The sequence below is a fragment of the Capra hircus genome, chromosome 20 (genome assembly GCF_001704415.2).
Source record: "Capra hircus breed San Clemente chromosome 20, ASM170441v1, whole genome shotgun sequence".
Lineage (NCBI taxonomy): Eukaryota > Metazoa > Chordata > Mammalia > Artiodactyla > Bovidae > Capra > Capra hircus.
In genome coordinates this window covers 40075179-40090124 of record NC_030827.1, presented here as the reverse complement: position 1 = coordinate 40090124, position 14946 = coordinate 40075179, and the positions used below count along the sequence as shown (strand labels likewise).

General features: G+C 42.1%; 1 protein-coding gene across 1 annotated transcript in view; it reads right to left on the bottom strand.

The window, feature by feature from the left end:
• The window catches only part of ADAMTS12 (ADAM metallopeptidase with thrombospondin type 1 motif 12), a 389258-nt gene that overhangs the window by 132799 nt on the left and 241513 nt on the right, over positions 1–14946 (bottom strand). Inside the window, exon 13 of the mRNA XM_005694823.3 lies at positions 1874–2007. Coding sequence (XP_005694880.2) covers positions 1874–2007 — 134 coding nt within the window. The remainder of the gene's footprint in view (positions 1–1873; positions 2008–14946) is intronic.

The window sequence follows — 14946 nt, the reverse complement described above, 5'->3', positions numbered from 1 at the left end:
TTGCTTTTTCCATCAAAAGCTAAATAAAGTCTCTATACAGGCAAAGGTATTTAGGTCTAACAGATAATTTTAGCATCATATTCATTTCTTGATGACTAAAGTTCTCAGCCTTTAATAGCATATGGCAATCACCTGAGGAGTCTTAAAAATACCAATGCCTAGTCTCCACATCCAGGTGATTCTGAATTAATAGGGTGGAGACAGAACCAGACATCAGTATGGTTTTAAAAGCTCTCCAGCTGATTTTAATAGTCAGCCAGGCCTGAGAACCACTGTATTAAATGGCCATGGGCTCTTGGGGCCTAAATTAGCCAAACTTTTTCCTACTCTGGGGAACAGACCTAACCTAAAATATATTAATTATTTTTGGCTCTTTGTAGCTACAATGGTAATTAGTGTGTCAGGAAGAGAATTTTGCCTGAGTTCCTTCTAATTTAGAGTCTGATTATGACCTACTGTTAGCTCACTCAGTCCTGGGAAACCTATACTGCCTCCCTGTGCCTTGGTCAGAACTGAAATAAGTCCGTCAGCAACGGCAGGGTGATAAATTCACCTTCCCAGGGTGCTAAACACTGATGGCCAGGATCTTCTCATGATGATAACTCAGTCCAGTGGAAAAACTGTGACAATTACTTGCAAAAATGAGTAAAATATATTAAGAGGTTTTGGTGTGCCATGGGCTCTGTTAAGGGCTTTACATATAAAACTCTATTTAATCTAAAAAGATATGTTAATATCTCAATTCTGTGAAAGATAACTGAGTCTTAAAAAGATATATAGAGTTACACAGCTTGGAAATAGTGGTACTGGGTTCATATACTAGAGCCTAAGCACTAAGCCCTTGTGCTTTACTAATAGTTGATTATTTTTATATAGCTTTTCTTTCATTGATTAAAAACACCTTCTCATTATTTATTTTTGGCCATGGCGCATGGCATGTGGGATCTTAGTTCCCTGACCAGGGATCAAACCCATGCCCCCAGCTGTGGAAGCGCTGAGTCTTAATCATGGGACCATCAGGGAAGTCCCCAAAACACCTCCTCTTTAAACTGAGGTTTATGACCAAGCACTGGATCTCAAAACTTGTTCCTTAGTTCCTTGCAAAATAGACTGTAAGCAGTGGGAGGAATTCCTCAGTGGCTGTACATATAAATGCATTAAAAAATCAGTTTGGTCACTTGGTCATGTCTGACTCCTTGTGACCCCATGGACTGCAGCACGCCAGGCTGCCTTGTCCATCACCAACTCCCAGAGCTTGCTCTACCCCATATCCACTGAGTCGGTGATGTCAAGTCTGATTAAAAATCAGACCCAAGTTATTTATATAAAGGCAAGAGTTTCTAATGGAGTCAATGTGAAAAGTTAAACTGATATCAGAAAACCTGGTTTATAATTATCAGTCTATAATTATGCCATCTCTCTGATCATGTTGGTGATCAAGGTGAATTAAATATCAAAATGCTTTGTGAAAAACGCTATATAATCATTTATTAGTTTTTCCTCAAACTTACTGTTGACAAGTAACCAATGAGAATTCAAGGTCACTGAAATAATTCATGTTGCCTTTTCCTAATAATTCCTCCAAAGAATTATTCCTCCAAAGAACAATTTGATTCTTCTTCAGTTTGACTCAGCTCCATGCCTGAAACATCACAGAGCACATCAATAACTCAAGAAATGAAGACAACAGCAGGAGGACATCTGGTTTCTAACTGTGACCTTGATGAAAACTGAAAAGTCTTGTCTCACAGACTATAAAAATACCAGTCCACATGCAAATACCACAAAAGCAAAAGATGAAAACATCTAACTTTCCAAATTAGTAAAAAATCATGATTTTATAGAGTTGTAGATTAGGAAACATACCCAATACCTTACACATGCCATTAATACAGACATTTCTGCTGTTGCCGCCTTCAAAGCAAGGGGTACCATCAATGACAGCATCCAGCATTTTCTCGGAAAAGTGGCCATCTATGGGTCGGCAGTAGAGCTCACAAGGCCGTGCTGAAGTGAAAAAGAGACAAATCCTCACACGTTAGCTTCCCAGCTCAGCACCCTTCCCCCAGGATTTGTACACAGGACCCCCCCTCCCGCCCAGGTGTCATCAATCTGGAGATTCCCATCTTCTACCTTTCCATGACACATGCTGTAATGAGAACTTCTTTCTTTTAAAGAGGTTTACAACCAGTTAAATTGGGAAGACTGCTTTAAAATGCTGTCTTTTGTTACAAATGAGGAGACCTTTCAACCCAGTGTTGAACTGTGCTTATAAAAATAAGGTACTGAGTATCTGGGGTTAACCTAGAAAATAAGTAATAGAAACCAGAGATGCCAGACTCCAGACAACATGACGCTTGCCTATTGTTTGCAGCAAAGTAAGCAGACCGCGGCGGGAGATGCTTCTATGGGGGCCAGCTCATTACTAATACCACTGCTGCTGCTGCTGCTAAGTCGCTTCAGTTGTATCCGACTCTGTGTGACCCCACAGACAGCCCACTAGGCCCACTAGGCTCCCCCATCCCTGGGATTCTCCAGGCAAGAATACTGGAGTGGGTTGCCATTTCCTCCAATGCAGGAAAGTGAAAAGTGAAAGTGAAGACGCTCAGTCCTATCCGACTCTTAGTGACCCCATGGACTGCAGCCTACCAGGCTCCTTCGTCCATGGGATTTTCCAGGCAAGAGTGCTGGAGTGGGGTGCCATTGCCTGCTCCGACCAATACCACTGCCACAATCATAAACCAACCCAACAAATATTCTCCCTTACTCTCTTCAAGAAGTCCTTGGACACAGGTTTACAACCACATAGAAACAAAAGATCTGTGTTTTATCCAAAGCAGAAGCCAACCTGCTTATCACAGTGGTCCCTCCCACCATGCTAGGTCCTGCATTGAATCCATTTTAAACTTCAATTTTCTATTCCCTTGTGAATGAAGATGGGTGATCTCTCACATATAAATGTTCTAAAGATTTATTTAACAAAATTCATATCTATTTGGAAGTACTTAGAATAACCAGAAAAGGAGATAACTTTCAAAACATAAATTGCCTTAAAAATTGTAATAGGTAATACATGTACATGCATGCATGCTAAGTCGCTTCAGTCATGTTCAACTCTTTGCCACGCTATGGATTGTAGACTGCCAGGCTCCTTTGCCTATGGGATTGTCCAGGCAAGAATACTGGAGTTGGTGGCCATGCCCTCCTCCAGGGGATCTTCCATGACCCAAGAATAGAATCCGTGTTTTTTAGGTCTCCTGCATTGGCAGACGGGTTGTTTACCACTAGGACACCTAGGGAGCCCTATATGTGTATATAATAATAATTCAAATAGTAATTTTCTTTGAATATTATGTCTTTTTAAGTGAAAAATCTAAGATTATCTCCTTCAGAAATGTCCTTTTGGGATCTCTTCTGGGTCTGTCTACTGGGGAAATGCTGTTAATTTCTTGGTGTTGTGACCAGCTGAGGGCTTGATGAGACCAGACTTAGGTCCATTTGCCATGAACAAATGGACTCTAGGCATGGGTACTCAGGGATGCCATGATCCACGTGGTCAAGAAGTAAAAATGCACAACTGACACAAATCTAACTATGAGCAAAACTCAAACACAGGAACTCGGGAGAAATTTGAGTCAGAGCTTCTAAAGCATCTGCTCAAAACTCGAAGGTGAAAGGTAAAAGTGCACAAAGAATACCAACTGATTTTATATAAAGTGCAGTGGATAATTTGTCTGAGAATATAAATGAAGTTAACATGAGTTGGAGGGATCACTCCACAAAGCTCCAACAACAAAGGACCAGTAGACTCCAGGAACAAGACATAACCCAGGATTATTGCAAATCTTCATTCCTGGCAGCATGATTAGTTCTGTCTGCCTGAACTGGAATAGAAGTGCTTAGAGTAGCGATCTGGGAACAATTCTGCTCTTTCAGAGATGAGAGCATCCAACCAGGTGTGCTGAGTCCAAGTGAGCTGGGAAGCAACTAAGGAAATATCAGGCTGTCAAGCAGAAGGATGGAGGCAGGGGAAGCACTTTTAAACGAGGCTTTGATGTGAGCTTTAGAATTTAGATTTGAGATTTTGTATTGATATCGGGACACATTAAACCCAAAGAGGAAGCACCCCTGAATTATTGTGGAGCTTTTCTAAAGGAATTACCTGTTCCAGCCTGCTGGGGAAGGCTGGGACTAGAGGTGCCTAAACTGAAAAGTGAAAGTCACTCAGTCATGTCTGACGCTTTGTGACCCCATGGACTATACAGTCCATGGAATTCTCCAGGACAGAATACTGGAGTGGGTAGCCATTCCCTTCTCCAGGGGATCTTCCCAACCCCAGGATTGAACCCAGGTCTTACGCATTGCAGGTGGATTCTTTACCAGTTGAGCCACAAGGGAAGCCCAGAGGTGCCTAAGGATGCAAATTTTAAGAAAACACTCATTCTTAGGGTTGTAAAAATGGGTCCTTGCGGCCAGTAAAACCCCATTCAAAGGCATTTTGAATTCCAAACTGGTGAAGTTTCAATGTTTTCCTTAGTTATATTTCCTCTGGGCTTGTCCTGACTGACTCACTTCCTGAAGGATAAAACTATTCAGAGCTTTGGTGGGTGTTACTTATTTAGTGAGCTAACAGGAATTTTTGCTTGTTAAAATAACAGCCAGTGTATTACCTGAACATTATTTACCAGATCTTGTGCTTTGCAGTCATTACGTTATGTCACTCTAACAATCACAACCACCCCAGGATGTTCAGTTCACTTCAGATCAGTTCAGTTCAGTCGCTCAGTGGTGTCTGACTCTTTGCGACTCCATGAATTGCAGCACGCCAGGCCTCCCTGTCCATCACCAACTCCCGGAGGTCACTCAAATGCACATCCATCGAGTCAGTGATGCCATTCAGCCATCTCATCCTCTGTCGTCCCCTTCTTCTCCTGCCCCCAATCCCTCCCAGCATCAGAGTCTTTCCCAATGAGTCAACTCTTCGCATGAGGTGGCCAAAGTGTTGGAGTTTCAGCTTCAGCATCATTCCTTCCAAAGAAATCCCATGGCTGATCTCCTTCAGAATGGACTGGTTGGATCTCCTTGCAGTCCAAGGGACTCTCAAGAGTCTTCTCCAACACCACACTTCAAAAACATCAATTCTTCGGCATTCAGCCTTCTTCACAGTCCAACTCTCACATCCATACATGATCACTGGAAAAACCATAGCCTTGACTAGACGGACCTTAGTCGGCAAAGTAATGTCTCTGCTTTTGAATATGCTATCTAGGTTGGTCATAACTTTTCTTCCAAGGAGTAAGCGTCTTTTAATTTCATGGCTGCAGTCACCATCTGCAGTGATTTTGGAGCCCAAAAAATAAAGTCTGACACTGTTTCCACTGTTTCCCCATCTATTTCCCATGAAGTGAGGGGACCAGATGCCATGATCTTCGTTTTCTGAATGTTGAGTTTTAAGCCAAGTTTTTCACTCTCCTCTTTTACTTTCATCAAGAGGCTTTTTAGTTCCTCTTCACTTTCTGCCATAAGGGTGGTGTCATCTGCATATCTGAGGTTATTGATATTTCTCCCAGCAATTTTGATTCCAGCTTGTGTTTCTTCAAGTCCAGCATTTCTCATGATGTTCTCTGCATATAAGTTAAATAAGCAGGGTGACAATATACAGCCTTGACATACTCCTTTTCCTATTTGGAACCAGTCTGTTGTTTCATGTCCAGTTCTAACCGTTGCTTCCTGGCCTACATACAGATTTCTCAAGAGGCAGGTCAGGTGGTCTGGTATTCCCATCTCTTTCAGAATTTTCCACAGTTTATTGTGATCCACACAGTCAAAGGCTTTGGCATAGCCAATAAAGCAGGAATAGATGTGTTTCTGGAACTCTCTTGCTTTTTTGATGATCCAGCAGATGTTGGCAATTTGATCTCTAGTTCCTCTGCCTTTTCTAAAACCAGCTTGAACATCTGGAAGTTCACGGTTCACGTATTACTGAAGCCTGGCTTGGAGAATTTTGAGCATTACTTTACTACCATGTGAGATGAGTGCAATTGTGCAGTAGTTTGAGCATTCTTTGGCATTGCCTTTGTTTGGGATTGGAATGAAAATTGACCTTTTCCAGTCCTGTGGCCACTGCTGAGTTTTCCAAATTTGTTGGCATATTGAGTGCAGCACTTTCACAGCATCATCTTTCAGGATTTGAAATAGCTCCACTGGAATTCCATCACCTCCACTAGCTTTGTTCGTAGTGATGCATTCTAAGGCCCACTTGACTTCACATTCCAGGATGTCTGGCTCTAGATTAGAGATCATACCATCGTGATTATCTGGGTCATGAAGATCTTTTTTATACAGTTCTTCTGTGTATTCTTGCCATCCCTTCTTAATATCTTCTGCTTCTGTTAGGTCCCTATCATTTCTGTCCTTTATCGAGCCCATCTTTGCATGAAATGTTCCTTTGGTATCTCTAATTTTCTTGAAGAGATCTCTAGTCTTTCCCATTCTGTTCTTTTCCTCTATTTCTTTGCATTGATTGCTGAAGAAGGCTTTCTTATCTCTCCTTGCTATTCTTTGGAACTCTGCATTCAGATGCTTATATCTCCTTTTCTCCTTTGCTTTTCACTTCTCTTCTTTTCACAGCTATTTGTAAGGCCTCCCCAGACAGCTATTTTGCTTTTTTGCATTTCTTTTCCATGGGGATTGTCTTGATTCCTGTCTCCTGTACAATGTCACAAACCTCTGTCCATAGTTCATCAGGCACTCTATCTATCAGATCTAGGCCTTAAATCTATTTCTCATTTCCATTGTATAATGATAAGGTATTGATTTAGGTCATACCTGAATGGTCTGGAAGTTTTCCCTACTTTCTTCAATTTCAGTCTGAATTTGGTAATAAGGAGTTCATGATCTGATCCACAGTCAGCTCCTGGTCTTGTTTTTGTTGACTGTATAGAGCTTCTCCATCTTTTGCTGCAGAGAATATAATCAATCTGATTTCGATGTTGACCATCTGATGATGTCCATGTGTAGAGTCTTCTCTTGTGTTGTTGGAAGAAGGTGTTTGCTATGACCAGTGCATTTTCTTGGCAAAACTCTATTAGCCTTTGCCCTGCTTCATTCTGCATTCCAAGGCCAAATTTGCCTGTTACTCCAGGTGTTTCTTGACTTCCTACTTTTGCATTCCAGTCCCCTATAATGAAAAGGACATCTTTTTGGGGTGTTAGTTCTAAAAGGTCTTGTAGGTCTTCATAGAACCATTTAACTTCAGCTTCTTTAGTGTCACTGGTTGGGGCATAGACTTGGATTACCGTGATATTGAATGGTTTGCCTTGGAAATGAACAGAGATCATTCTGTCGTTTTTGAGATTGCATCCAAGTACTGCACTTCGGACACTTTTGTTGACCATGATGGCTACTCCATTTCTTCTGAGGGACTCATCCCCGCAGTAGTAGATGTAATGGTCATCTGAGTTAAATTCACCCATTCCAGTCCATTTTAGTTCGCTGATTCCTAGAGTGTCGACGTTCACTCTTGCCATCTCCTATATTAGTTCTCTTATTATCTCCATTTAGAAGAGAAAATTTTAGGCCCAGAGAGATGAAGTGTTCCAAGATCTCACAGTATGAGTGACAGAGTAAAAGCTGATGGTTCAGCTTAGCGCTCACTCTATTAGCCCCTAATGTACACACAGAGAATTATTTTTAACAAAAAAGAAATGCTTTAATGAGACCTTTCAAGTAACCACTCTTTTTTGCTCTTAGACAATGCATTTATTCACAGATCACATCTGAGAAACAAACTTGGCAGAATACTCACTGAACTCCATTTTAAAAATCGTTCATGGGTCTTAAATATGGCTTACTCCTTGGAAGAAAGGTTATGACCAACCTAAATAGCATATTCAAAAGCAGAGACATTACTTTGCCGACTAAGGTCCGTCTAGTCAAGGCTATGGTTCTTCCAGTGGTCATGTATGGATGTGAGAGTTGGACTGTGAAGAAGGCTGAGTGCCGAAGAATTAATGCTTTTGAAGTGTGGTGTTGGAGAAGACTCTTGAGAGTCCCTTGGACTGCAAGGAGATCCAACCAGTCCATTTTGAAGGAGATCAGCCTTGGGATTTCTTTGGAAGAAATGATTCTAATGCTGAAACTCCAGTACTTTGACAACCTCATGCGAAGAGTTGACTCATTGGAAAAGACTCTGATGCTGGGAGGGACTGGGGGCAGGAGGAGAAGGGGACGACAGAGGATGAGATACCTGGATGGCATCACTGACTCGATGGACGTGTGTCTGAGTGAACTCCGGGAGTTGGTGATGGACAGGGAGGCCTGGCGTGCTGCAATTCATATGCATGGAGTCGCAAAGAGTCAGACACGACGGAGTGACTGAACTGAACTGAACTGATATATGGTGAGAATCACTAGCCTCTGGAGCCATGACTTCTACAGAGAGCAGAGAAATAAAAATTCATAAAGGTCTAATATTACCTTGAGAAAGTTACTTAATCTTTCTGTGACTCAGTTCCTCATCTGAAAATTGGGGATAATGATATCTACTTTGCAGGGTAAATGTGAAGATTAAGGCAGAGATTGTATGTCAAGCATTCAGCGTGGTACCTGGTGTACAGTAAGTGTTTGACAAGTGACAGCTGCCATAGTTGTTGATTACACCTCCTTATCATGACGTGGTGAATTCTGAAGGTCCTTGCCCCATAAGCTATGCAGTTGTCTTTCCAATCCTCTTTCAGAACAGTCAAAAGACCTGTGTTTTGTAACACTGGCTCAAATTCTCGTTCCTACACATACACAAATCTTTCTTGAAATATCCTCTTCTCCTTCAGATTATTCCATGATGCCATTTCTAATCAATTCTGCACTGATTTCATGTTTTGTTTTACTATTTTCTAAACAATTGCTGTCTTGTCAATTTCATATAAAGAATTCTACACCCTGCTAGGTCAATAGATGGCCCATGACTTTTCTTTTCTGTGACTGTGGACCTGGTTTGAAGCTGTTCCACTCCTACAATGTCCATTGAGGTCTCCACAGCTCTGTGCTTCTAAGACTACAGATTTTACAGTCCCCTCAACCAGACTGTGATGTCCTCAAGAGCACTGCAGGCATCTGTGCATTGATCAGCTACTACCACCAAGCACGCTGTGAGAAAGAGGAGCCAGGACACATGCTGGTGAGGACCGAAAGGAGAAAGAGGAGCAGAAATAAGCACAACCTGGGAGTCTCTCCTTCACACGATCTTTGGAGTTGGAGTCATAGGGGTTCAAATTCCAGCCCTGATGCTTCCATCTTGCCCAGGGCCTTCTTGGTCTTTGCATGGAAGGGACTGTCAGGGGATAACACCCTGAAACCTGGAATAAGGTATCTGGTATACAGCAGTTGTTTTAATGTGATTACCATTAACCTTTCCCAGTGAATACTAGTAGATTATTACACTCAGAAAAGGCTCTTAACCCATGAGTACTTAGTAACAGCTGTGGCAGTGATCAACACTGTTAGGGAGAAACTTCTGGACAGAGTGGCAAACAGATCAACTCCATCCTGAGAGATCATCCACTCAGTCATAAAAATGAGCCTTGAGGGGCTTCCCTGGTAGTCCAGTGGGTAAGAATTTGCCTGCCAATGCAAGGGATACGGCTTTGATCTCTGATCCGGGAAGATCCCAACACCCTGGTCAACCGGGCCCAGGCGCCACAACTAATGAGGGCTGCATGTCTTAGAGCCTGTGCTCAGCAACAGGAGAAGTCACTACAGTGAGAAGCCCACCAATGTAACAAAGACTAGCACTCCCCTCTCTGCAACTAGAGAAAGCCCACATAGCAACAAAGACCCAGCACAACCAAAAGTAAATTTTAAAAACTATATGACCCAGCAATCCCACTGCTGCACATACACACCAAGGAAACCAGAATTGAAAGAGACACACGTACCCCAATGTTCATCGCAGCACTGTTTATAATAGCCAGGACATGGAAGCAACCTAGATGTCCATCAGCAGAAGAATGGATAAGAAAGTTGTGGTACATATACACAATGGAGTATTTCGCAGCCATTAAAAAGAATACATGTGAATCAGTTCTAATGAGGTGGATGAAACTGGAGCCGATTGTACAGAGTGAAGTAAGCCAGAAAGAAAAACACCAATACAGTATACTAACATATATATATGGAATTTAGAAGAATGGAAATGATAACCCTGTATGCGAGATAGCAAAAGAGATACAGATGTAAAGAACAGACTTTTGGACTCTGTGGGAGAGGGAGAGGGTGGGATGATTTGGGAGAATGGCATTGAAACATGTATACTATCATGTAAGAAATGAATCGCTAGTCTAGGTTCGATACAGGATGCTTGGGGCTGGTGCACTGGGATGACCCAGGTGGGAGAGGGGCTCAGGGTTGGGAACTCATGTACACCTGTGGTGGATTCATGTCAATATATGGCAAAACCAATACAGTATTGTAAAGTTAAAAAAAAAAAAAAATGAACCTTGAACTTAATGACAGAGGTCAAGGATGTTCATGGCAGCTGTTTATCCAGGAAGAAACAGACACATCAATTAAGCTGTATTTACATAACAGAAGGCTAATGCAGTCACTAAGAGGAATAAGGTAATAGTGTTCCACTCCATGAGTGGAAAACTAGCAGAACTGGCAAAATATGAGTCCATTTGTGTTTAAATGGAAATCTGCTGTTAACAATGCTTACCTCTGAGGAACAAGTGTGCTGGGCTAAGAAGAATTCATTTTTATTTCATTTTATTATATATGCTTGCATTTTTAAATAAGAAGCATATATTTCTTTATAAATAATATCTTGGCCCTCAATCAAGACAATGGGGAAGGTCTCAATCCATGAAGAAAGGCCCTCATTTCAAGATTTCCTTTCATCTTCCTTCTGTGATACTGGATTAGCACATCGTTTATGGTTAGACAGGCTAACTGAAGTACACTGCAAGGAAGAAACATAGATTTCTATGGAACATAAGTTCATTGGCCTATGGAGTCTTAGGGCTTCCCTGGTGGCTTAGTGGTAAAGAATCTGCCTGCAATGCAGGTGCTGCAGGGGATAAGGGTTTGATCCATGGGTCAGAAAGATCCTCTGGAGGAGGAAATGGCAACCCACTCCAGTATTCTTGCTTGGGAAATCCCATGGACAGAGGAGCCTGGAGGGCTACAGTTCATGGGGACACAAAGAGTTGGACAACTGAGCATGCACTATGGAGTCTAAGAATACCTAGTAAATAATCTGTGCTAAAAGCAAGAGTTAAACACAGACCCGCTGCTGTGACTCCCAGAACCTGCGCACCTATGACCCACCGGCGTGCCCAAGGCCAGAAGGAACCTGTACTTGAAAGCAGCCATTGTGAATTAAAGGCTCAGGGTTCTGAGGCAGTTTTCAGGGCAGCCCTGGGGTCCTGTTTCCCTGCCCTTTCCTCTGGCCTCTGTCTGTCATGGTGTTCTGAGTAATGTCATCAGGTGGGCCTGTGACACAGGGCCCTGCACAAAAGGATAAGAGGAGCAACGGATAATCTTAGTTCTCAAAGGTCACCACAACCATCAGAGAGTCTGTACTAGAAACCTAACTCACTTCTTCCACAATATCCCGAGTAGAGTGTTTTACCACCTTAGGTACACTCATCTTTCCTCACACATCCTTTTCGTCCAGCTCATGTGGTGTTTCCCCTCCAGCTTTTCTATGCATTTACAGTTCAGCTGAGTGAAATTCCAAAACTAATAGACTGGTGAGCTCTGCCCTCACCCTGTCTGATTAATCCTCCCAAAGGAAGCTGAGGGAACTGAATGTACTCTCTGAATCGAAGGCTGCATTTTCAATTCTGCTGAAACAGGGCAGCCCAATGTTTTTGGATAATGACCTACAGAAGTGATCATTAGAAATGAAACTAAAACTTGCTAAGAGGGATACAAATGACTTCTTAGGTCAAGGAAAAGTTTGCAGGCATCTCACGTTCCGTCAGTAGGTTGCAACTTGAGCTTCACCATTAAAAAAAATCCAGTTTCTAAAATCCATTTACAGGCAGGGCTCCTCGGGTGTGACTCCTGTGCAGTCACCCAAGGCCTCACACTTGGTTGAAAGCTCTGTTCTCGTGTCTTAAAACTCTTACTAATTGTACATCTGCACTTACGTCAACCCTGGTTTGATTCCTGGGTCAGGAAGGTCCACTAGAGAAAGGACAAGCTCCCCACTCGAGTGTTCTTGGGCTTCCCCGGTGGCTCAGCTGGTAAAGAATCTGCCTGCAATGTGGGAGACCTAGGTTTGATCCCTGGGTTGGGAAGATCCCCTGGAGAAGGGCAAGGATACCCACCCCAGTATTCTGACCTGGAGAATCCCATGGGCAGCGTAGTCCAAGGGGTCACAAAGAGTCGGACACGACTGACCTTTACTTTTCACCTGTGCCTTCTCAGTGAAGTCTGATGGAACTGTGGGGCACGTGCACGTGCAGAAGAGATCTGTGATGTATGTGCGCAGCTTCTTGCCAGGTTCTAAGAAATACTAAACCTCAAGCCAAAGGCATAATTTAAAATGTTTTATTGTTTTAACAAGTAACATTTAACTTAAAAAAGAAGCCCAGTTTAAGACCAGCCTCAGATCAGTTTGAGGGGAAAAAAAAATGAAACAAAAAGTCCTGACCAAAAATCCAACCCAAAATCAGTCAAATAATTACCAAAACTCTGTAACTTTGGCTGATCTAAAATAGTATGCTTTCACTTTCTGATAAGGTAATACTGTAATCTCCAAATATATAAAAATACATATTAAACATTAGGAGGTGTTAAAATTAATATATTCTACTATAACCATAGAAAGGCATGAAAATAGGAATAGAATTGTTAATAATGAATTAAACCCGCTTCACTGATGTTTTAGATGAGGCTGAATGTAGTAACGTTTGCTGTATGCTTGCTGTCGTAATGTTTGCTGTATGTTTATGTCTTTTACTTAAAATGGTTAGGAACTGTGACACTAAATTTGGACTGGCAACTTAAATTGTTTACCAAACATAATAATTTTGTCATAATGCTTAAATGTTTAAAAAAATTGATTTTCAAGGCAAGAGACATAAGTTTAACAAACCTAGCATTTGTCATAATACAAGCAGTCACTGGTCACTGGGGCTCTTTTCCTCCCACCACAGCCCCTTGGCTATAAAATCATCTGTCTTAAAAAAAAACAAAAACAAAAACAAAAACACATGAACATCACCATAGGTAAAATTTAAAATTCAATGCGTTGTTCTTAAGATAATGGACTTATCCCCGTCTCTGTTTTCATGGTTAATGTTTAGGCTGCAGAGTTGTAGCCTGGGCTAACTCTTGGCTCTATTGTATAGTATGAATTTAAGAAGTTATTTATTCTCTAAATCTATTAGCATACCCATAAAAATTAGGTCAAAAACTTAAATTCCCACATAGGATTTTCTTACAGAGTTAAAATTAAGAAAATGCATATAAGTGTTGAGTAAAGTATGGGTACAGAACAAATAATGATATAAGTTGAATATAAGCTCTTCTCATTGAAAGAAAGTGTTAGTTGCTCAGTCATGTCTGACTCATTGCGACCCATGGACCTCAGTCTGTCAGGCTTCTCTTTCCATGGAATTCTCCAGGTAAGAATACTGGCGTGGGTAGCTATTCTCTTCTCCAGGGAATCTTCCCTGATACAGGGACTGAACCTGTGTCTCCTGCATTCCAGGCAGATTCTTTACCAACTGAGCCACCAGGGAAGATGTCTGTTCTCGTTATCAGGTAGTGATAAGTTTTTCTGTAAAGCAGCAAAAAAATGTGCTGCCTTGTTTTAAAGGGCAGCAGTTTATTTTCCCCGCATAACAGAAATTTGGGGGCTATCTTCCTTCTATCTCCCTCTTGGCTGTCTGAGCGTGGTTGCAAAGGGACAAGCAGCAAGAGAAGAATGAAAGGTAGAAAGATGGGATTGCGGCTGAGGGCAGCTGCGTCAAAACCATTAAAACCCTTCTCAGAGGGCTGACCCACTGAGGCTGCCCTCTTTATCTCTTTGGCTGGAACTGGGGCTCCTGGGAATACAGATTAGCAAGTCTTCTACTTTTCTCTTTTCAATTGTAGAGGAAAGTGAAGGGGAGGGAGGCTGTGAATGGTTTTGAGGTGTCCACAAACATCACCCTTATTATTCCATCATTTTCCCTCCTTAAGCCACAGATTCCTAGTTTGTGAAACGAGAGCCATCTGGCTAGAAGATCTCCTGGGATGCGCACCACAGTGTCATTCTCATTTAAACACTGGGTCTCCATTGCTACGAATGAGCTTTCTCTCTTACGGCAGCTACTCTCTAGTTGCAGTTCACGAGCTTCTCATTGTGGTGGCTTTTCTTGTTGTGGCACATGGGGCTCAGCGGTTGTGGTGCATGACCAACTGTGGCAACTCTGAAGGTCCTTCCAGCTGTAGAGCTCCCCATGGGGGTGGAGAAGCCCTCAGTTGAGACTGCACTGTAGCCTGGGTTCTGTCCCTGCCTAACCCCTTTTCCTTCCCTCTTCTGCACCTGTTGAACTTCCTGCATGCTAGTATCCATCTCAGAATCTGTTTCCTAGGGAACGTAACTGCAACAATTCCTTAAATATGTTCCTGAAAGATCCTATTTCAGGAGATACAGACTGAGGTCTGACCTCATGTCAGATCCTCCACATTGGCTGGAAACTTTACTGGCGGAAAGCATCACTAGGGCTGAGATATTTAGAAGCAACAACAAAAAAATTAGCCTTAATGAGGAGTTATTTGGAGGTGCTGAGAAAAACAGCCAAAAAAGGAAGAGAGATTCCTGAAAGTGATAGTGCCAAGATAAGGTCTTGGCCATCCCCTAATAGAAGATGAAGGATATAAACATATTTCTGATTAACATAGGCTAATCAAGTCCCTAAGAATCTACATAAATTAGTGTAAGTATCTAAG